Source organism: Macaca thibetana, chromosome 1, assembly GCF_024542745.1.
Source record: "Macaca thibetana thibetana isolate TM-01 chromosome 1, ASM2454274v1, whole genome shotgun sequence".
In the NCBI taxonomy this organism is placed as follows: Eukaryota; Metazoa; Chordata; class Mammalia; order Primates; family Cercopithecidae; genus Macaca; species Macaca thibetana.
The window spans coordinates 207,712,467-207,736,407 of record NC_065578.1 but is presented as its reverse complement, the minus strand read 5'-3'; the positions used below and the strand labels follow the sequence as shown (position 1 = coordinate 207,736,407).

General features: G+C 38.1%; 1 protein-coding gene across 3 annotated transcripts in view; it reads left to right on the top strand.

Moving 5' to 3' along the window:
- The window catches only part of ERO1B (endoplasmic reticulum oxidoreductase 1 beta), a 169,135-nt gene that overhangs the window by 24,833 nt on the left and 120,361 nt on the right, over positions 1 to 23,941 (top strand). For all 3 annotated transcript variants that reach the window (XR_007721575.1, XM_050770063.1, XM_050770073.1), the window contains exons 3-8: positions 5,119 to 5,202; positions 6,825 to 6,866; positions 8,935 to 9,017; positions 15,134 to 15,207; positions 22,130 to 22,250; positions 22,704 to 22,750. Coding sequence is in view for 2 of the 3 variants with exons in the window: in XM_050770063.1 (XP_050626020.1) it covers positions 5,119 to 5,202; positions 6,825 to 6,866; positions 8,935 to 9,017; positions 15,134 to 15,207; positions 22,130 to 22,250; positions 22,704 to 22,750 (451 nt within the window). In the remaining variant the exon portion in view is untranslated. The remainder of the gene's footprint in view (positions 1 to 5,118; positions 5,203 to 6,824; positions 6,867 to 8,934; positions 9,018 to 15,133; positions 15,208 to 22,129; positions 22,251 to 22,703; positions 22,751 to 23,941) is intronic.

The following is a 23,941-nucleotide window of genomic DNA, read 5'->3' as shown; positions in this document are numbered from 1 at the left end:
CTTTTCCCTTGTAGCTTTCAATATTTTCTCTGTCTTTAACTTTTGACAATTTGATAATAATGTCTTTTGGTGTGTGAGTCTCTTCAGATTCCTCCTATCAAGTTTTCATTGAACTTCCTGGATCTGGCTGGGTTTTTTTGTTTTGTTATTTTTGCTTCATTTTGTTTCTTTTTTTTTTTCTTTCTCTCTCTCTCTCTGTCCTTCTTTCTTTCTTTCATCATAAGCAAGCTAACATAGGGGGATCTGGCTTTCTGTTTCCTTCCCCAGAATTGGGAAGTGTTCTGCCACTTTTTCTTTGAATTTTTTTTTTTTTTTTGGTCCCTTTTTTTCTTTCTTCTACTTCTGGTACTCTGATAATGTGTGTAATTCTGCTTGGTGGTATCCTATGAATCCCTTAGGCTGTCTTCACTCTTTTTCAGTCTTTTTTCTTTTTGTTCCTCAGATTGGATGATTTCCAGTGAACTGTCTTCAAGTTTGCTAATCCTTTCTTCTGCTTGATCTAGTCTGCTGTTGGACCCCTCTATTGAATTTTTTTAGTTTGGCTATTGTGTTCTTCAGCTCAATGATTTCTGTTTGGTATTTTAAAAATATTTTCTACCTCTTTGTTGACATTCTTAGTTTGTTCATGCATCACACTCCTTACCTCAGTGAGCATCTTTATGACTCCTTTTAAATGTCCTGTTAGGTAAATCACATATCTTCATTTCAGTAGGGTTGGCTTCTAATTGAGATTGTCTTTTTTTTTTTTTTTTTTTTTTTTTTTGAGCATAATATTTCCCTATTTTTTCATTTTTCTTAAGGCACATAGAGTGCTGTCCCTTCTGTTTAGGCTCAAGGAGGTTTATTCTTTATTTGCTACATAGGCTCCTAGATACTGGCTTATTAGAAGCCAAAGCTGTGGGGAGTTGCTGGAAAGGCTGCCAAGATTTTGGCTTGAGGAACTAGAATAATGGAGTTACTGTTTACTCAGATGGTGAATATTACTAGAAGAAGTAATTCTTCATTTTTCTTAACTCTGTATTGGTTTCTGTGTATTATATAAAAGAACCACCTTCTCTAGTCTTGTTAGACTGGTCTTATGTAGCAGGTGTTTCTTCCCAGTCAGCCTGGGCAGTATTCTGGTTCCTCAGAACTTTGTGCTTGTCCAGCCTGTCTTTGTTCTTAGTGGCCTCCAAGAAATTAGAGTCAAGTTGTACTATTGCCTTGAGAGGGGTGGTATAGAAGCCATTCCCTTGGGATATGACTAGAGGTATTGGGATGTTAGATGCATGCTTTAGTTTCTTCTTTCCTTGCAGAGAAGCTGAAAGCCAGAGTTTATCTCCCACTGATTCTGCTCTGCACCAAGGAGAGTGTCTGAGGCAGATGTCTATATTCTTGATCTAACTGCTGACTTTTAACCTGGAGGAGATAGCTGCTGAATATTTATTTGCAAGTTTAAAAGTCACCTGTTTGTTCTCAGTGGTCTAGGAGACTCAGGAGTGTAGAGCTTCATCAACTCCCAGAGCTAGGTGATTTAGCAGCCTGTCCCTCCAATGAAAGCTATAAAAGTTGGGGTTCTCGATGTGTTCAAAAACTTTTCGTGGCGAGTTTGAAGACCTGGAATTATTGCCAGAGCCTGCAGGGAAAAAGGTGCAGGAAGCCCACTCTACTTTTTGGGCCAGCAGGTCTCATGCCTCCCTAGCAGGGGGAGACTTCTGATCTGAAGCTATTACTGGAGCAAGCCAGGAGGAAGGCACAGGGAGTGCTGACTTTCCTTTTCAGGAATGGGGAGGTCCCCCACCTCCTTCCACTGGGAGATTATAGGAATTTATCTCTAGAGCACATGGAGGCAGAAGGCCTGAGAAGTGCTGTCCCTTCCATTCGTGCTGGCAGAGATTTCAGGGCTGAGATTATGTCTGGAGCAAGCCAGGGAAGGAGGTGCAGAGAGTGCTCACTCTCCTGTTCAAGCAAGAAGTCTCACATGCACCTTGCAGGGGTAACCTTTTGGTCTGGAGTTCCCTGAAGCAAGTCAGGGAAGAAGACACAGGGAATGTCCCCTTCTCTTTCTAGTCATGGAGAGGGCCCCTTGCCTCCTCCTAATGAGAGGTTGCAAGCCAGGGAAGAAAGCACAGAGAGTGCTGTTCCTCCTGTTCTTGCTGGCAGAGGCCTCCAGTCTCTTTCCAAGGAGAGAGTGTATGGCTAGGATTAGCACCTGAAGTAAGCCAGGGGAGAAGAAGGCACATAGAGTGCTGTCCCTTCCGTTTAGGCTCAAGGAGGTTTAATTCTTTATTTGCTACCTAGGTTCCCGGATAATGGCTTGTTAGAGGCCAGAGCCTCAGGGAGTTGCTGGAAAAGCTGCCAAGATTTTGGCCTGAGGAACTAGAATAATGGAGTTGCTGTTTACTCAGATGGTGAGAATTACTAGAAGGAGGGAGTACAGTTTTGGATATGTTAATTTTGAGGTACCTATGAATGCCCTATCCAGGAAGAGATAATCAAGGAAGCAGGTGGGTATACAGGCCAGAAGCTCGAGGGAGGTGTCCAGGCTGAGAACTTGCAGTCCCCAAATGTGCCATGCTGTTTTAAGGTTCTTTGTTTATGCACATCCTGCCCCGCTGCCTATAAATCTCCCTCAAACACTTCTAGTCATACCCATGTTACATATTACCAAAAGTCAGAGTTGATCACCCTCTCCTCTATGTTGCCAGTCTCTACCTATTTTTGCCTTCTTCTCTGTAATATAGATATTGTTTACTTAACCATATTAATTTAGTGTCTAGTATGTATTATACCACTGTTCTAAGCACTAAGGATAAGATAATGCAAAATTCTGATACTTATGATGGTAGGAGGTGCAGACAATAAATAAGCGGATAACATTCAGGTAGTGATAAGTGCCATAAAAGAATGTAAAACAGGCCGGGCGCGGTGGCTCAAGCCTGTAATCCCAGTACTTTGGGAGGCCGAGACGGGCGGATCACGAGGTCAGGAGTTCGAGACCATCCTGGCTAACAAGGTGAAACCCCGTCTCTACTAAAAAATACAAAAAATAACTAGCCGGACGAGGTGGCGGGCGCCTGTAGTCCCAGCTACTTGGGAGGCTGAGGCAGGAGAATGGCGTAAACCCGGGAGGCGGAGCTTGCAGTGAGCTGAGATCCGGCCACTGCATCCCAGCCTGGGCGACAGAGCGAGACTCCCTCTCAAAAAAAAAAAAAAAAAAAAAAGAATGTAAAACAGTACGTTGGGATAGAGGTTGCATACTGAGCACTACTTCAGCAAGCCTGGCCAGGAATGGTCTCTCTGCTGAGGTGTGACATGTGAGAGAGACTTGAATGAGGTGAAAGAGTGAGCCGTCATAAGATCTGGAGGAACAATAATACAGGCAGAGAGGACAGCAAATATAAAGACCTTGAGGCCAGGCATTGTGGCTCACACCTATAATCTCAACACTTTGGGAGTCTGAAGTGGGTGGATGGCTTGAGCCCAGGAATTCCAGCCCAACCTGGGAAACATAGTGATACCTCGTCTCTACTTAAAAAAAAAAAAAAAATTAGCTGGGCATGGTGATACATCTGTGGTCCCAGCTGCTTGGAAGGTTGAGGTACGAAGATCGCTTGAGCCCAGGAGTTTGAGGCTGCAGTGAGCCAGGTTTGTGCCACTGCACTCCAGCCTGAGTGACAGAGCAAGACACTGTCTCAAAAAAGAAAAAAAAAAAAAGATAAAGACCGGCCAGGCACAGTGGCTCACACCTGTAATCCCAGCACTTTGGGAGGCCAAGGCGGGCAGATCACCTGAGGTCGGGAGTTCGAAACCAGCCTGGCCAATGTGGCGAAACCCTGTCTCTACTAAAAATACAAAAATTAGCCAGGCGCGGTGGTGGGCACCTGTAATTCCAGCTACTTGGGAGGCTGAGGCAGGAGAATTTCTTGAACCCAAGAGGCAGAGGTTGCAGTGAGCCGAGATCACACCATTGCACTCCAGCCTGGGTGACAGAGCGAGACTCTGTCTCAAAAAATAAAAATAATAAAGACCTTGAGACATACGGAGCCTGGTGTGTTCCCAGCAAGGCCAGTGTGGCCAGAGGAGCATACTAGAGGTCAGAGAGGCAGGCCAGAGGCCAGGTTATGGAGGGCCTTGTGGAGCTTGCTGCAGAGTTTATAAACTCTAAGGGTGATGGAAGCCACAGGAAGGTTTTGAGGAGGGATTAATGTGATCTGATTTGTTTTAAATAGATAACTGTAGTTGCTATATGGAAATAGAAGTAGAAGCACGGAGACTATTGCAATAGTGTAGGCAAGAGGTAGGTGGTGAAAAATGGAAAATGAATTGTTTGATGGGGTACAAGAAAAGGGAGGAAAGAGAATAAAATCTAGATTTTGGCATGGGCAATCTGCAAGTCCTATTGCATTACTGTCTTCCTGTAATGTGTAGAATAGGAAAATCCAGAGTTTTTACCATGGTTAAAATGTCCTGCATGATCTGTCCCTTGTTTACCTCCATCCTCGTTCTCTACCACCCTCCCCCTTCTACGTTAAACATCAGCTCAACTGGTGATTTTTAGTTCACATAACTGTCCAGGCTTTTTATTGCCTTATCTAAATGCACACTTCCTCCATCCTAAAATATTACCGCCTCAGAGGCCTCCATCTGCCAGCCCCACTATTACAATTCTCTGGATTTTCTTTGTAGCGCTGACTACAACTTGTACGAAACATACAAATATTTGACTTGTTTCCTTCAATAGATATTTAAGTATCTCCCAGGGGGAGAGGGGAGTTCTTTTTCTGTCCATTCCTTTCACCCAGAGCCTAACCAGTGTCTGACACATAGTGGATGCTCAGTTCTCATTCGTTGAATAAATGGGTGCATGAGAGAACTGTCATTAATAAGATAACATCAGGAGGCTGGAAGACATTAAAGTAGTTCTAAATGCTTTCTCTGTCACCCAGGCTGGAGTGCAATGGCATGATCTAGCTCATTGCAGTCATTTTAAATTCTGAACCATATAGGTCCCACTAGGATAGGAAGTATTCCTTCTTATTCACCACCATGTCACTGGTGTCCAGCACAGTGACACTTTGAGAACATCCCATAACTATAATATGAGTTTACTAACTTTAATTTATTCTTTCTTTCAAGGTTAATCTGAAGCGACCTTGTCCTTTCTGGGCAGAAGATGGCCACTGTTCAATAAAAGACTGTCATGTGGAGCCCTGTCCGGAGGTATAATAAATAAAACAGCAGGGCAAAGCCAGTTTTCTCTTGGACTTTTAGAAAAGCATAACCTCTGTTTTATTTCAGGCTAATGTCAATGGATTTGGACATGTCAGCAAATTCACATGCTCTCAGCTTTCTCCTTTAGAACCAGATTATTGAAGATTCTATACTTGACACCAAAATGGATTTGAAGACACTTGTATCCAGTGATACTGGTCATCGAATGTGGAAATATAGTCTTATTCTAAAATGGAAGGAAAATCAGAGGACTGTTCTAGGATTGAATCTGCAGTTGTCTTTTGTTTCATGCTTTATTGAATCAGCATCTTGTTTCATAGGAAAAAAACAAAATAAAAATAAACTACTAGACCCTATATTTCAATTTTTTTTTTTTTTTTTTGAGACCGAGTCTTGCTCAGTCGCCCAGGCTGGAGTGCGGTGGCGCGATCTTGGCTCACTGCAAGCTCCGCCTCCCGGGTTCTCGCCATTCTTCTGCCTCAGCCTCCGGAGTAGCTGGGACTATAGGCGGCTGCCGCCACGCCCGGCTAGTTTTTTGTATTTTTAGTAGAGACGGGGTTTTACCGTGTTAGACAGGGTGATCTCAATCTCCTGACCTCGTGATCCACCCGTCTCGGCCTCCCAAAGTGCTGGGCTTACAGGCTTGAGCCACCGCGCCCGGCCCTATATTTCAAATTTATAAAGATTTAATTGGGGAAATTTCAGGCTTGGAATTAGATTTTCACTTGGCCTTGTTACGTTTACATTATTTAAAAAACCTATACTTAATACCAAGAGAATGCTACAGTTTAGACTTTGATTTTTGTTATCTAACATAATTAATTATATTCCTCTCCTTCAACAGTAATTAGCTGAAGCCTTGTTTTCTCCTTTCACTTTCTGTTTTTCTTACCTAATCAGTCTAGTTTGTTCTTAAAAATCTGCACCAATGTCCTTCCTAAACGGAATATTCTTTAAAAATTTATAATATTCAGTTTCCTTTAAGAACAAAATATGTATTAAGTATTTTGTTTACAGTTCTGTTTGATATACCAGTTGTAATAATTCAGATACATTTATTAAAGCCTAACACTAATTATTGGCCTTGTGAAAAAGAATGTTCCAGCTACACACATTCCGCCCATTGGTAAACCCTAGATTTACTAGGTTAATCATGTGGGCCAAAAAAAAGCCTTCTAGTAATCCACAATTGCCTACACTTTATTAGAGCAGAAGTTAAAATTGCACATAATACATTGCAAATAATTTTGAACTTTTAAAACTTTCTTTTCTATGGTAACAAAGTTTGTGGAAGAAGTGATTATCAGTGTTTTTAACCTAAATTATATAAACTATAAAAAATACTGCAATAAGAGTTATTAGAGCTGCTTTTGGCTTTCTGACTTTGTGTACGTCATTCAGTTTTCTATACTTTGATTTATAAGTCTGTATATTGGGATAACACTTTTACCTTATGAGAGAGTGTGAAAACCGAATTTGAGCGAATGTATATTTGCCCCTCATAGAATAAAATACTTGATGAATTAGAGCAATGCATTGACAATTTGTGAAGAAATTCCAAAAACAATAAAGATCACTTTTTAAATTTGTGTTTTTCTTGTTTTTTTAAGAGTAAAATTCCGGTTGGAATAAAAGCTGGGCATTCTAATAAGGTAAGTCCCTCCTCTTCCTTGAGTGTTTCTGTTTTACATTGTGAAATTTACCATTTACTGACTGACAGTGGCTGTAATAAAGAACCATATTATGGTTAGTTGGGCATGGAGACATTTTGCCTCAGAATTCCAAATCCCTAACTCTTGCATCAAGCAGATAGGTTGTACATTCCTAGATTCTTTTGAAATTACTTCAATACTGTTTTTGGAATCTCTGAAACAACTATTAAATGTAACTATAGTGTCAGATCCCTTAGTCAGCAGGTGTTTTATCACATAGCTATTTTTAGTCTTCTATTTCAACTAGTCAGCCTGGCAGGTTCAAAATTATATTGTATAGAGTAAATAGTTATCAAGATATTTTGAGCAGAGTACTTTCAGATGGTATTAAGATATTCATTTTTAATGATTGTTCTTGTCCTCTTATGAGAGTATTATAGTTTATTTTGCCATTTATATGTTTTTAGATAACTGTTTATTTCCTGTTTTTCACTACTGCACGTACATAATGAAGATCATCCTATCCTCTCTGTATCCTCCTTGTGCCTCCTTTGCATTTTCTTCTTGCTCTCTCTCCCGTGTAACCTTTTGTTTTTACTTTATTGTATTTGTTTTTGTTTCAGATCTGAAATAAATAAAACCATATAAAAGCAGTTGAAACCCCCTCAGCTCTTTCCCAGTTCATTCTACTTCCTCCCTCCCCAGAACTAACCATTTTTCTGAAGTATCCTTCTGCGATTTTATATTCCTATTGCAGGTGTATCTACAAGTAATATATTTTACACTTGTATTGCATGTGTATTCACAAGTAATGTGTAATTTATTGTGTGTAAATTTTTTTATTTAAATATTTTTGTATTTCTTTAGGTTACAAACACTTTTTTTCAGTTTGTGTTTTTACTCATGCTTTTGAAATTTTCTTTGTTGGTATATGTGGATTTTGTTCATCATCTTAATAGCTGTAGTCAGTTGTATGACTATAACACATATTAGCCATTCCTCTAGTGATGGACATTTCAGTTGTTCCCAGTTTTTGGCTATTTCAAACAGTAATGCATTAGCATTTGTGTCCTTTGTCTCGTGCACACAAGCAAGAGTTTCTCTAGGTGTACATGTAAAGGCTGGATTGCTGAACCACAAGGTGTGCCTATCTCAACATTACAAATAATACCAAACAATTTTCCAAGGCAGTTGTACCTTTTTAAAAGAATGGTTGCCTTGGGATATGGTCTCACTAGTGGGAGTGCAGGTTCAAAGGTTTAAGCATTTTGCAAACATGTATGCGTGTATATATATGTATATATATGTGTGTGTGTATATATATAACTTTTATATATATTAAAACCCTCTTGGGAACTAAATTTGACCATATATTTGTATATATGTATACATATATATACACACACGTATGTATGTATACATACATATATATACATACACACACACACACACATATATATGGTCAAATTTACTTCCCAAGAGGGTTGTTTTTTCAGTTGACATCATCACCAACACATCAGTGCTAATTGTTAACTTTTATTTTTAAATTTTTATTTCTTTTTTTGAGACAGAGTCTTGCTCTGTCATGCAGGCTGGAGTGCAGTGGTGTGATCTCAGCTCACCTCAACTTCCACCTCCCAGGTTCTAGCAATTCTCCTGCCTCAGCCTCTCCCGAGTAGCTGGGATTACAGGTGTGTGACACCACACCTGGATAATTTTTGTATTTTTAGTAGAGATGGGGTTTTACCATGTTGACCAGGCTGGTCTTGAACTCCTGGCCTCAAGTGATCCACCCGCCTCGGCCTCCCAAAGTGCTGATTACAGATGTGAACCACCGTGCCCAGCCTAATTGTTAAATTTTAATATGTTGTTGATGGAAATAATATTTAGGTGGTGGAAATTTCTGCCTCATTTTCATTTGTATTTCTTACATATGATAGGAATTTTTATAATGGAATGTATCTATATTTAGTGTATATCATTGTTGACAGATTGATTATTCTGCCAGTAGAAACTGAAATAAAGAATAAGGTAATAATTATTACTAAACTTATGAACTTCTTTGCAGTACTTGAAAATGGCAAACAGTACCAAAGAATTAGAAGATTGTGAGCAAGCTAATAAACTGGGAGCAATTAACAGCACATTAAGGCAAGTTTTATTTTGGTAGTATTAAGAAAATATTCTCTTATTGATATCAAGAATCAATTTTTTTTTATGATTTTAGTAAAAAATTTTTGTACCCATTAAAGTTTTAACTAATATATTTTTAAAAGGAAGAAAAAGTTTTTCTTTATCCTAAATTTCATAATAGCTTTGCCTCTTCTTGGCTGATTTATCCCTAAATTTCTAGAATGTACCATCCATAGTAAATCTTTTAAAAAGTAGAAATTTACAAGATTGTTCAGCTAACAGGGTTTATGGATCCATTTTTCCTGATTACTATGGAAGAAGGGGCTTGAACTCCTAAGTCTTTTATAAATAGTAATTCAGTCTGCATGTTACCTTTTGAATGATAAAAGTTATTAGCCTAACTATTAAATTTCATAGATTTTTTTCTGTTAACTTTTCCTTATTTGTTCTAAATAGAAACCAGCATAAATAATATATAAGTGGCCTCAAATTGTGCAGTGTAAAATGACTAGACATAATCAGTAGTTGGGAATGGGATATTTCAGAAATTCCTTTACATTCCCATTTGATTAGATTTGTATTTACAAGATGGGTACGGTGGCTCACGCCTGTAATCCCAGCACTTTGGGAGGCTGAAGTGGGCAGATCACCTGAGGTCAGGAGTTTAAGACTAGCCTGGCCAACATGGTGAAACCCTGTCTGTTTCTAAAAATACAAAAATTAGCCGGGCGTGGTGGCAGGTGCCTGTAATCTCAGCTACCTGGGAGGCTGAGGCAGGAGAATTGCTTGAATCTGGGGAGGTGGAGGTTGCAGTGAGCTGAGATCGCACCACTGCACTCTAGCCTGGGTAACAAGAGCAAGACTCCGTCTCAAAAACAAACAAACAAAAAAAGATTTGTATTTATGTACTATAATTGCTAATGACTCAGTATAAATTAGCAATTTTATTTATTGAAAACAAAATTTAATATAGGAAAATAAAAGATAATAAACACCCACATATATATCCTCCATTTCAAATAAATAATCCTCCATTCCAAGTAAATAAATATTAACATTTTTTGCCATATGTTTTAAGGAACAAGAAATATCACGTAAATTTTAAATCCCTTATGCTGTATTCCCTAATCCAGTAGAGGTAACTACTATCATGAATTTGGTGGTGTATATCCAGTCCATTTTTGTTTTTATCATATATTTATATGTATACATAAGATAGTTTTATTTTGTGTATATGGTTTTATTTTTCCTTTATATAAATGATATCCTATATTTAACATTCTGCAATTTTTTTCATTATACATTTTGCTTTCTAGATCTTTCGGTGTTGAAACACAGATTTATTCTTTTAACTGATGATTTTCATCATATAAATATGCCACATTTTACTTAGCTATTCTCCTATTGACGATTGTTTAGCTATTTCCAATTATTTACTTTTACAAACATGCCACCTTGAGCATTCCTGAATTTTTTTTCACATTAGAAGTAAAATTGTTGAATCTTAGGATTGTCTTTTTTGTACCCATTCTTGATATTGCCTGATGGCATTCCATAGTACTTGGTGTGAATGTTTACTGACTCCAGTGCTGACAGCTTGTATCATTCTCTACATCCTTACCAAAAGTAATGTTTGATAAGTGTGAAATAGCACCTCATTTTTGTTTAATTTATACTTTGTAATTATAGTGGATTTGAGCATTTTTTATTTATTGGACATTTGAGTTTCTTCTTCATTCAACAAATGAATGTCTACAATGTGCCAAGCGCTGTTCTAGGGTACTAGGAATACAGTAATGCAACTGATAAAATTTCCGCCCTCGTGTAGCTTTATCCTTGTCAGAGGAAATAACATGATAGACAGGTAAAATATATGAGAAATAAGTAAGTAAAATGATTATGAATGTTAGGGAAGACAGGCAGGGAAGAACAAAGAGGGCTGGGAGTGAGTGGCATTGTTTTAAATTGGGTGGTCAGAGAAGACCTAAGTGATAATATGACACTTGAACAAATTGCTGAAGAAGGTGAAGGCATGAGTCATCCTCTGGTTGGCTGGGGTATGAGCAATCCAGGTATATATAAATGTTAGTTGAAAACCCTCATGGCAGGATCATGCCTAGACCTAAACACAGTAAAACAATGTAACTGGAGCACAGTGATCAAGGGCAAAGTAGCAGAAGACAAGGTCAAAAGATGCTGGGGATGGGGCAGGAGGTGGGGTGGGTAGAGATCTTGTAGAGCCTTGAAAGCAATTATAATGAGTATTGCTTTTAGAGTGGGTAGAATAAAAGTCACTGGGAGGTTTTGAACAGAGGAGTTAAGGGCATGTGTTGAGGGAGCCTGATATGTTGCAGAAACCTTATTACATGATTATTGTAGTAATCCAAATGAGACATTATGGTGATTTAGACCAGGGTGATAGCAGTGGAAATGATGAGAAGCGGTCAGGTTCTGGATGTATTTTGAAGATAAAGCTGACAGAATTTGCTGCAGTATTAGATATGTGATTTTGAGAAGATACGAGCTTTTGGATGACTACAAGATTTGGAATTATAAAAATGGAGTTGCCATTTAGTGACCTGTGGACAGCTGCAGGAGGAACAAGTCTGATACAAAGTTAAAGTCAAATTTGGATTTGTTAAGTTTGAGCTGCCTGTGAGACATCCCCTTGGAGATTTCAGGTAGGCAGTTGGGTATACAAGTCTGAATTAGGGGAGAGGTCTGGAAGTCAGTCAATGAATAGATGGTATTTAGCAGCCATAACCTGAGTGAGGTCACCAAGGAGACCTAGAGTAAATAGAGGAGTGATCTAGGGATTAGGCTTAAGTCATTACAAAATTTTGGGGTAAATTGCCAGTTTATATTCTTTGTCATTTTTTTCTCTGTTGGGTTGGATTTTTAAATTATTACTGATTTGTAAGCATTCTTTATATAATGTGATAATTCTTTGTTGGCTCTATTGGTTGTTAGGACTTGTCTTTTAATTTTGCTTGTAGTTTTTTGTTGTTGAACAGAAATTTTTTTAACTTAAATTTTTTAAGTATAATACACATGCAGTAGAGTAGAAAATTATTAAGTGTAAAGGTCAACTTAACTTTACAAAGTGAACCCAACTCTATAGCCACCATCCAGAGCAGTACACTTGCTGCCCGGATTACCATGTGGACTTTTCCTAGTCATTATCACCTTCCAAAGTTAACCATGATTTTGAGATACCGACAGAGATTGGTTTTAACTGTTTATAAAGAGAATGATATAGAATATATTCTTTTGTACCTGGCTTCTTTTTGTTAACATGTGTCTGAGATTCATTCATGTTTTTGGACATAGCAATGTTTAATTCTTTTTTATCGGCACATAATATTCTATAGTAAGAATGTGCTATGTTTCCATTCTGCTCTCGATAGCTTATACTTTGGGGCCATTTCAAAAATATTTTGGTGGATACAGTTGGACATGGTGACTCATGCCTGTAATCTCAGTATTTTGGGAGGCCAAGGCAGGAGGATTATGTGAAGCCAGGAGTTCAAGATCAGCCTGGGCAACAAGTAAGATCCTGTCTCTACAAAAAATTAAAAAAAAAAAAAAAAAAAAAAAAAAAATAGCCAGGTGCAGTGGCGTGGGCCTATAGTCCCAGCTACTTGAGAGGCTGAGGCAGGAGGATCACTTGAGGTCATGAGTTTGAGACTGCAATGAGCTATGATTGTGCCACTGTACTCCCCAGCCTGAGTGACAAAGTGAGATACTATGTGTAAAAAAATAAAAAATAAATTTGGTGCATACATGTGTACATTTTTATGGAGAATACACCTAGGAATGAGATTAGGTACTGCCAAATTGTTTTCTAAAATTGCTACCAGATTGTATTGCTACTAGCAGTGTATCAGTTATTTTTCCTACAACTTCTCCAGCGACTGGTACTATGATTTTTTAAACAGCTTTACTTTGAGGTATAATGAAATATGACACACGGCATATAAAGTATACAGTTTGATGTTTTGACATGTGTCCACCCATATAACATCATCACAATTAAGATACCATAGGCCAGGTTTGGTGGCTCATGCCTGTAATCCCAGCACTTTAGGAGGCCGAGGCAGGGGATCACAGGAGTTTGAGACCAACCTGGCCAACATGGTGAAAATACTACTTAAATACTACTAAAATTAAAAAAATTAGCCAGGCGTAGTGGCGGGCGCCTGTAATCCCAGCTACCTAGGAGGGTGAGGCAGGAGAATTACTTGAACCCAGGAGGTGGAGGTTGCAGTGAGCCAAGATCGTGCCACTACACTCAAGCCTGGGTGGCAGAGCAAAACTGTGTCTCAAATAAATAAGTAAGTAAATAAATAAAAGATATATTGACTGGGCACGGTGACTCACGCCTGTAATCCCAGAACTTTGGGTGGCCAAGACAAGCAGATCACTTAGCCCAGGAATTTGAGACCAGCCTGGGCAACATAGCGAGACCCTGTCTGTACAAAAAACTAAATAAATAAATTAGCTGGATGTGTTGGCGTATGTCTGTAGTTTGAGCTACTTGGGAGGCTGAAGGTAGGAGGATCACTTGATCCCGGAAGGTCAAGGCTACATTGAGTTATGATGTCACTGCACTCCAGCCTGGGTGCAGTGAGACCCTGTCTCAAAAAAAAAAAAAAAAAAAAAATTATCACTCCCAGAAAGTTTCTCATTCCCTATTCCATCTTTTGTGCTCCTCATTTCCCAGTTTGAAGACTACTACTTTAACTTCAGGACACTATCTTGAAAGGATAAGCCTGAGAAATTCTCATGCAAATAGTGTTGCATCCATCTTCAAGCTGACTTTTGGAAAAGTTCAACTAGATAACCTCTAAGGTCCCTTCTAATTCATTTATAAATCAAACTGAGTCAGCTTTGTTAGCTTTGGATGCACATTCAATGTTTTTTCTGGCTTAGGCATGGCTTTATTATGGTTTTAGGCAGGGATTAGGTGAAAGAATCAGCAAAGCCTCCTCAAATAAGGATGCTCAAAGAAGAAAGTTCCTGAAAGTCAGTCATATCGTTAACAAGAAAATAGGAATTTATATCACTATTGATTTGTTCTTCACTATTTTCAACATAAGATCTATCTTATTAAACACAAGTTTAGTTACATCATTTTAGCTATAATTAGGCATTATTTTTATGGCATTATGTATTTCAATTGAGTCAACTATGATACAATATTTTTGTTAATTTTTATTATATACTCCCATAGGGAAAAAAATTCCACAGTAAGTTGAACCGGAAAAATATATTGATAAAGTTGATGTGGTATAGCCAAGCTGATATTCTTCTTTGTAGCGGCTTCTCAAATACAAAACAAATTCTTGATTACGACAGTACCACATTTAGAAATTACCTGATTTTTACCTTTATATACCTGATTTATATAGTTTTTTGTACCTTGTTTTTTCCTTTTGTGTTATGAATAAAGAGGGTAGCAAAATGATGCCTCTCTGATAGGTCCTACCATCGTGAGTATTCAATACAGAGAAGGCCTGAATATAGGTTTGTTAATGTAGATCAAAGTTGTTTTCAGTGAAGTTGTTCCTCATCAGTTCTTCAAGTCAGAAATCTTGATCATAGATTTTGTTAAATGTTAAGTAGGCTGTGAAATGAATGATACACCATGATGAAAGTCGCATTGTTGTAACCAGTGAATACCACATTGGATGGGAGATTATAGAAATACAGTTACTGGTATTTCAGATCTTGTAAGTATAGAAGCAATTTAAATTAAAAGAATTCTGAAAGTAAATTTAATTACTTCAGGAAAAAATGCAATTAACATTATAATTTCTAAGTTAATTGAAAAGTTTAGCTTGAGTTTTGTGTTTACATGTTATATGTATTTATAAATTAATTTCTAGTTAAAATATTGACTAGTCATAATTCAGTGTAGTTAAGAAATATAAATTACTCAAGGAAATTAATATATATATTTTCATATAACTTGTTTTTTATCATTCCTTTGTGTAATCACTAATAACAGAATTGTGGCATCATCTAATCTTTAACTGACCTCAGATTATCTATTTTAATGATACTAGAATACAGTGTTAAAAGTTGCAGCTCTAAATTTAATAATTTTTCTTTTTTATTCCTCCTTCCCATAGTAATCAAAGCAAAGAAGCTTTCATTGACTGGGCAAGATATGATGATTCACGGGATCACTTTTGTGAACTTGATGGTAATACAATAAACTATTATCATTACATTATTTTAACTTTAACCTTTTCATGAGACATTTTTAATCAATGAAAATATAAACTGAATTATAGCTTCAATACTGGATTTTGCTATGTAGACCTTATTATTCATATTGGCATTTAATGAGAGCCTGTGTTCCAGGCCTTGTGTTAAGTGCCTTAAATACATTATTTCTGGTCTCTGCAGCTACCTTCATAAGTGTGTATTAATTTCATATCTGAGAAAACTGAGTCTGAAAAAGACTAAATAGCTTGCCCAAGATCACACAATAGCAAGAGGCTGAGGCAGGATTTGATCCCATATCCGAATCCAAAACCTGTATTCTTTCCATTATGATACCCCATCTGCCATGGACCTTCAATTGAAGCCACTTAGTTATAGGTCTGTGAACGTTTTGTAAAAATATTTACACTGGAATTTGCTAGAGGTCTTAACAAACTCATATAAAGATGCTTTCTAATGCTGGAGAGGACTCTAATTCAACTTCTCCACAGCCCTTTTTCCAAGAGTCCCCTGGAATGGTAGAAAGACTGGACACTCTCCACCAGAGTAACTACCACTTCTCTTAACAGAAGGTAATTGCAGTGACTCAAAATTTTTTATCTATAGGATAATATTCCCAAAGAATTGTGCTAAGTAGGCGTAAATCATTCATTTGGTTTCTCTTCACCTTTTTCCTTGGTATTGTAATATTTTTCATAGTGGAAAATAATTTGGGGATTAAGTATGCATAGTTGGAAATAGTTCTTTGGAACTCTTCAGGCATCTAGAGTGATCTGCTTCCTAAAGTTTTAAAAAAGATTCACAGCTACAATTGTGCTACCAATCCAGCCTGTAGTGGAGTAAGTTAGAGTGAGCTTCTGCTATAGTATGGTAAACTGAGAATAATGGTGGGAGATGGAATGTTATCTTGGTTTATGTGGTTTCAGTAAGGAAATTTTAAAGGAATCTGAGTAAGGTTATACCAAGGGGTAATTAATGAAGTATCCTCTCTATGATGTATAGAATTGGTAAAGGTTTTTTCAAAGCAAGCCATTGAACTTCTCCTTACTCTTGCATTTGCTCTGTTTGTCATTACAGTTATATTTGAGTGCTTAACACTCATCGTCATTTATTTCTGAATTGTCCATTTACCTATTCTTTGATGAAAGTATAAATAGTGCTTATTTAATAGGTTTTCAGATTAATAATTTGTGTGAATATATATTACTTATGGTAAATAGGTAATTAATAAAATACTTAATTGCAGGAAGTATGTGCTGTAAATAATTGATATGTAGATTACCTGCCATCAGTATAAACAGTGTTAACTTTTTTTTTTTTTTTTGAGACAGAGTCTCGCTCTGTCGCCTAGGCTGGAGTGCAGTGGCACAATCTCGGCTCACTGCAAGCTCCGCCTCCCAGGTTCACGCCATTCTCCTGCCTCAGCCTCCCGAGTATCTGGGACTACAGGCACCCACCACCACGGCTGGCTAAATTTTTGTATTTTTAGTAGAGATGGGGTTTCACCGTGTTAGCCAGGATGGTCTCGATCTCCTGACCTCGTGATCCACCCGCCTTGGCCTCCCAAAGTGCTGGGATTACAGGCGTGAGCCACCGCACCCAGCCGTGTTAACTGTTTTTTAAAATATTAGTTTCTTAAATTGTAAAAAGTAAGAGATGTTTCTTAAGAATTTATATGAAATCATCCCCTTAAGATTTTCAAGATTATATTTTAAATCAATTATTTTTATATTCTTATAAAACCATGGTACCTACTAATTGGTTTACCATGACTCTTCTGAGTTGTAATGTTCATATATATTCCAATGGTTTATATGCAGTTTTGTTTTGTTTTGTTTTGAGACGGAGTCTCACTCTGTTGCCCAGGCTGGAGTGCAATGGCACAATCTTGGCTCACTGCAACGTCTGCCTCCTGGGTTCAAGCAATTCTCCTGCCTCAGCCTCTCTAGTGGCTGGGATTACAGGCATGCACCACCATGCCCAGGTAATTTTTTTATTTTTAGTAGAGACAGGGTTTCGCCACATTGGCCAGGCTGGTCTCGAACTCCTAACCTCAGGTGATCCACCTGCCTTGGCCTCCCACAGCGCTGGGATTACAGGCGTCAGCCACCATGCCTGGCCTGTAGTAGTTTTTAAAATTACCGTCAGGGTAGCTTTATAATCATTGTTTAGTTATTGCTGTTTCCCAAATTCAGTGGATTAAAACAAAAATATAAAGAATATTTACCTAGTTTACTGGGGAATATATTCATATACCCCATTTCCTGCCGTTTTGTTGTTGATAATGACTTCGTTTGAATGGAAGATGATCCCTATAGATCAAATCGTAGTTTTTAAAATAATTTAGTAATTTAATATCCTTTAAGGTAAACTGCTTTTCCTACCACTCTTTTGTTGTTGTTGTTGTTGTTGTTGTTGTTGTTACTATCTTTATCATGGCTTGCTTCTTCTTTTTGGTTCATGTTTCTCCTCAAATGTCACTTTATCAGAAAAACCTGCTCTCATCTGGCTATGTAAGATAGTAGCCACTATCACTCCCCGTCCCTTTGCACTGCTGGCCCCCACCCTGCCCAAGCACTAACAACTGCCTGACAGTATATGGCATATTATTGAGTGTATCGATTTCTTGTCAGTCTTCCCCAGCTAGATTGTGAGCTACTTGAGGGCAAGGGCTTTGTTTTTGGTTCACTGACGTATCCCTAGTGCCTAGAACGGTGCCTGGACGTGGTAGGTGCTTAGCAAATACTTGCTGAATGAACTAGTTGTTTCATAAAAAGCCTAAATAGCACGATAGATTTCTAGTTTTATTTTTTCCCTTAAAATATGTTCATTAATAAATTTAATGTTTAAAACAGTAGTTTCTAAATCTGGTTGTGTATCAAAATTTCTTGAGCACTTTATGTAAACTATATCTTCTCCTTGACTGTAAATGATGTTTTAACAGTGAGTTAGTAGCAGTTTGGGGTAGGGTTGGTGATGGAGGGCTTTAAGCTGAATCCTGAGTCTATAATACAGTATTGTTTTATCTGTGACCATAGCAAAGAGCTTGCACACTAAGTTGTCCTATATGCTACCATTAATGTTTAAGAGATATATGAGTTAGGAAGTAGGGAGGAAAGTTTAACATCCTAGAAAATGTGGTATGACCTCATAACTCTATTAAATTAGGACGGTGACAAGGAAATTCAGTTAGAAAAAATCGTATACTTGAGGCTGGGCACGGTGGCCCATGCCTGTAATCCCAGCACTTTGGGAGGCTGAGGCGGGTGAATCACCTGAAGTTAGGAGTTTGAGACCAGCTTGGCCAACATGGCGAAACCCTGCCTCTACTAAAAATACAAAAACTAGCCAGGCGTGGTGGTGCATGTCTGTAGTCCCAGCCACATGAGAGGCTGAGGCAGGAGAATTGCTTGAACCCGAGAGGCAGAGGTTGCAGTGAGCCGAGACCATGCCATTGCACTCCAGCCTGCGCGACAGAGTGAGACTCATTGCAGAAAAAAAAAGAGAAAAAAAAAGTATACTTGAAGAGGAGGAAATAATACTAGTTCAACTGCATGAATTCCCAGAGTTAGGAATTATGAAGCTGCTTTGTAGAGGCAGAAAGAAGATAAAACTTTTGTAGGGGAGGTCATAGTAGAGGGCCAGATAATTTAGAGAGAATTGTCTGAATGAATGATGCAGCTGTACAAACTGAGACAAGTTGCAGTTGAGGAACAAATGAAAATCAGTGTCACAGATGGCCCAGGGATAAGGATGGGCACTGCCAGCTAGTGTGTTTGTAGAGAACTTGGCCTGTAGTTGCTTTCTGCCACACACTTTGCTCACTCTGGATGTCTCATGACATTCTTGTCAGTATAGAGCAGAGGATGGTAAGGTTTGTAAGTAATGGACTAATAATAACTATTTTAGGCTTTATAGACTGACTATAGGGTCTCTGTTGCAATTACTCATCTCTGCCATAATAGTGTGAAAGCAGTATGTAAGCAAATGAACATGGCTGTGTTCCATGAAAACTTTATTTACAAAAACAAGCAGCAGGCCAGATTTGGAACACAAACTGTAGTTTGCAAACTCCTTGTGTAGGTTAACAAAACCCACTCTTCATGATTTGAGAAAGTATTACAAGTTTTTTTTTTCAAGTATTGATTAAAATAAGGGAATAAACATTAAGAATCTTAAAAATGTAAGTTTTACTTAAGTAGTTATATAAACTGATATAATTGAGCTGTGTGTTGTGGTGAGCACCTGGAGTCCCAGCTACTTGGGAGGCTGAGTCAGGAGGCTTGCTTGAGCTCAGGAGTTTGAGTCCAGCCTGCGCAACAAAGTGAGACCACATTTCTTAAAAAAGAACAATGAAGAACCTGATATAATTGATTTTCCTCTTGTGATTTTTTTTTTTAGCTCCCTTAAAGTATATTTTAAATCATCATGGTTTAATATTTGAATCATGGTTTTTCTTCTTTATTATTTGGTTGGTTTTGTTGGGAGAAGCGGTTGGTACTCATCCAGTTTGTACATTTGTAGAGGATTCTATACACATGTAGTCCTACATGTACACACACACACAAATTATTTAGGAATATGTACATATATATGCATCAGAGAACATAAATTAATGTTATATTTAATTGTGAAACTTATACGTAATTCAATTTTGCAGACAAATTTATGTAAGAGCAGCTTTGGAGATTAAAACTATACAACTAAATACTGAGTTTTAAGATTTTTTTTCTTTACTAAAAGCCATACTTTCTTTCTTTCTTTTTTTTTTTTTTTAAAAAAAAAAGGGCCTGTTGCTCAGGCTGGAGTGCGTGGTGCCATCATAGTTCACTGCAGCCTCCAACTCCTGGGCTCAAGTGATCCTTCCACTTCAGCCTCCCAAGCAGCTGGGACTAGAGGCATGCACCACTGTGCCCATATGAAAAGCCACACTTATACTTCATAATTTGAATTTTTATTTTAAATTAAGATTTTTGAAAGTTACTGTTTTTGAGTCCTGAGTCAATCTGTGTTCTTGGACAGTTTTTTCTATCCATCTGTAAATTGTTTTATTTGCCTTGTTTTTTATAGTGGAGTATCTTTTCAAATTTAGAGCTAGAAATAGAGCCAGTATTCTTATGGTCTGCAAAATCATGTTTCCATTGTCTAAGTTATATACAACCCATTTAATATAGTAAATTGTTAGTTATCCTTGTATTCTTCCTACATCATGAAAGTGCCAGGCGGGTGGATCATCTGAGGTCAGGAGTTTGAGACCAGCCTGGCTAAGATGGCATAACTCCTTCTCTACTAAAAATACAAAAAATCAACTGGGCATGGTGGTGAGTGCCTGTAATCTCAGCTACTTGGGAGGCTGAGACAGGATAATTGCTTGAACCCGGGAGGCGGAGGTTGAAGTGAGCTGAGATCTCACATTGAGATCTCACTCTGTCTCAGAAACAAAAAGTGCCAGGTAATTCTTGGAAGGCATGGATCAAGATGTTATTTTGCCCTGTGATCATGGATAATCCCAGTCTGTGGTCATTGACTGTCCAGGGAATACTGTTTACTTACAGGAAAATATACTATCAGGTAATGAAAGAGGGACATTTAATGACCATATTTGACTCCTGTTTTAAACCAGATGCCTATTATTATGTATTATTGTTTAAACTAATGACAACAAAAGGTAGTAAGCCTATAAATAAAGGAATATATTTGTGCCATCATATATAACACTTGAGCTTATATGTATTATGAGCATATATGTGTGAGGCCTAGTCATTGTAATTTTTCTTTAGCTATGAAAATCACGTTTCCCATTTCTATTCAGAATGTGAGCTTCAATAATTAAGATTTTTAAAATCTTTTGTGTTCCTTAGAGATGTCAATTAAAATGTCCAAATAGGGCCGGACATAGTGGTGGCTCACACCTGTAATCCCAGCACTTTGAGAGGCCAAGGCAGGTGGATCACAAGGTCAGGAGTTCGAGACCAGCCTGGCCAACATATTAAACCCCGTCTCTAGTAAAAATACAAAAATTAGCCAGATGTGGTGGTGCGCGCCTGTGGTCCCAGCTACTAGGGAGGCTGAGGCAGGAGAATCACTTGAATCCGGGAGGCAGAGGTTGTGGTGAGCTGAGATTGCACCACTGCACTCCAGCCTAGGTGACAGGGTGAGACTCCATCTCAAAAAAAAAAAAAAAAGTCCAAATAGTGGAGATCAGGTAAATACTCATTTGGGTTTCAATATGGAAAATGGTTATTTCATTTTAAATATTTCAACAACTTCGTGAAAGTTGTGCCTACTACGTTTTAGTTTGAGAGCAAAAAAAGCACTTCAGTATGTTAACATCAGTAAAAACAGTAATATATAACTTTTAAAAACTAGAGCATGGTATAGCTTTATGAATAATCAGATTTGGATCACAACGTTATGGAGCCATTTACTTCATAACTCCAAGCAGAGAGTAGCAGGGAAATCTCTATTTTTAATACAATATATGTTACAAAATGTTTCCAAGTGCGTGGTTAGGTAGGTATATTCTTAGAGAATAAATCATATGAAATATTAAAGCAGGTTATGATTCTCTTTGGTCTTTTCAGTCCTTGGTGGTTAAAACTTAAGAAATGATTCATGCCTCTGATAAGGTGAAGGGAATGTTGTATTGCTTAAGAGAGCACTGCATATCCAAAGGAAATGGAAGAGTTGTTTTTCTTCTCTTAAGGAATTTGTCGAAGTTATTACAAATCCTGCATCAAGTAGTCACAAGTGTACTAGCCACTGTACCATTTAAGTTGGAGATTACTTGAAAAGCATGGCATTTCTCTTACCTTTGAGTAGTCCGATTTGCTTTGTACTGTTAACTCTTAGATAAATGGTGAAATATGGATGGTTTTTATGAATTGTTTCTTGTTCAGATGAGAGATCTCCAGCTGCTCAGTATGTAGACCTATTGCTGAACCCAGAGCGTTACACTGGCTATAAAGGGACCTCTGCATGGAGAGTGTGGAACAGCATCTATGAAGAGAACTGTTTCAAGTAACTGGAGGGGGTGGGGGAAGAAGGAACAACTGATAAAGAGAGGGTGGGGAGAGGCCAGGTGCTGTGGCTCACACCTGTAATCCCAGCACTTAGGGAGGCTGAGGCGGGTGGATCACCTGAGGTCAGGAGTTCAAGACCAGCCTGGCCAACATGGTGAAACCCCATCTCTACTAAAAATACAAAAAATTAGCTGGGCGTGATGGCAGGTACCTGTAATCCCAGCTACTTGGGAGGCTGAGGCAGGAGAATCGCTTGAACCCGGGAGGCGGAGGTTACAGTGAGCAGAGATCACGCCATTGCACTCCAGCCTGGGTGACTAAGTGAAACTCTTGTCTGAAAAAAAAAAAAAGAGAGAGGGTGGGGAGGGGAGTATTTGTTTCTACTGGAATAAAATTATACACTATAAAAATTAAACCATTTTATGTTCGGGTATTATGCTTTCTTTTTCAGGCCTCGATCTGTTTATCGTCCTTTAAATCCTCTGGCACCTAGCCGAGGTAGGTTTTTCCTATGTACATTTTCACGCTTTTCATTGTTTATAAAATGTCTTTATAACTAAACTTTATATTGAAAAAGCTTTCATTTTTATATTTTGTTTAATTTGAATGATGAACAAAAAGTATAAGATTAATTCATAGTCAAGTCTTGAGATTTCTAGGCATGTTGTTTTACATAATTACTGTCATTTATTGTGTGCCTGCTCTGTGCCAGACCCTGAACTAGGAAGTTTATGTAAAATAATTAAAATATGTGAGTAAGAAATATATATCAAAGATTTCCTGGGGACTTCTTGAAAAATCTGGATTCTCAGGCCCTACACTATACTAATTAAGTCAGAATCCTTGGAATGAGAACAGCAGGCATTGGTATTTTTTAAACTCTCCAGATGGTTCCAGTATGCAACCAAGTTTGACAGCCAATGTCTCGTAACTGCTTCTAAGACTTCAGCGTGCGTACAAATCACCTAGGAGCCTTGGTAACACGCAGGTTCTGATTCTGTAGATCTTGTATGAGGCCCAACAGTCTAACATGCTGCCAGGTACTGCCTCAGGTGCCGACTCATGTGCCACACTTTGAGTAGGAAAAATGAGAAACGTAGGCTGCCTTTAGCAGTGCTCTATATCTGTACTGTCCAATAAAGTAACCAGTTTCCACATGGGACTGTTGAACACAAAATTTGGCTAGTGTGAAACTGAATTTTAAATTTTATTTAATCTTAGCTTATTTAGATGTAAAAATTGTATTGGTGTTGGACAGAACCTTATTGTTTTGGTAAGTGGTAAGACTACTACAACCTATGTGTCATGTAACATATTTTTGTTGTAGTGTGTGTATACTTTTGAATTTTAAAAATGTGTCTATTAGAAACATTTTAAGTTAACACCTGTGTCTGGCATTATATTTCAATAGAACAGCTTTACTGTCATCAGTGGGTACATCCTCATTCTGTTCTCAATGAGGAGCCAAACCCTGGGAGCAGCTCTGTAATTGACCTCCATTCCAGTGTTTCCTTTAGATGGGGAGTGTTTTAAGAAATTTGATTTCCTGATCTAAATTTGTATCTTTAGACCTTTCTGAGAACCAAATAGACTTGGAAGGGTTGACTGCATAGACTGCTTTTTCATGCTCACTCTATCACAATGTGGCAAATACTCGTTTTCCCCAAATTCACATTGAAACTGCCTGGA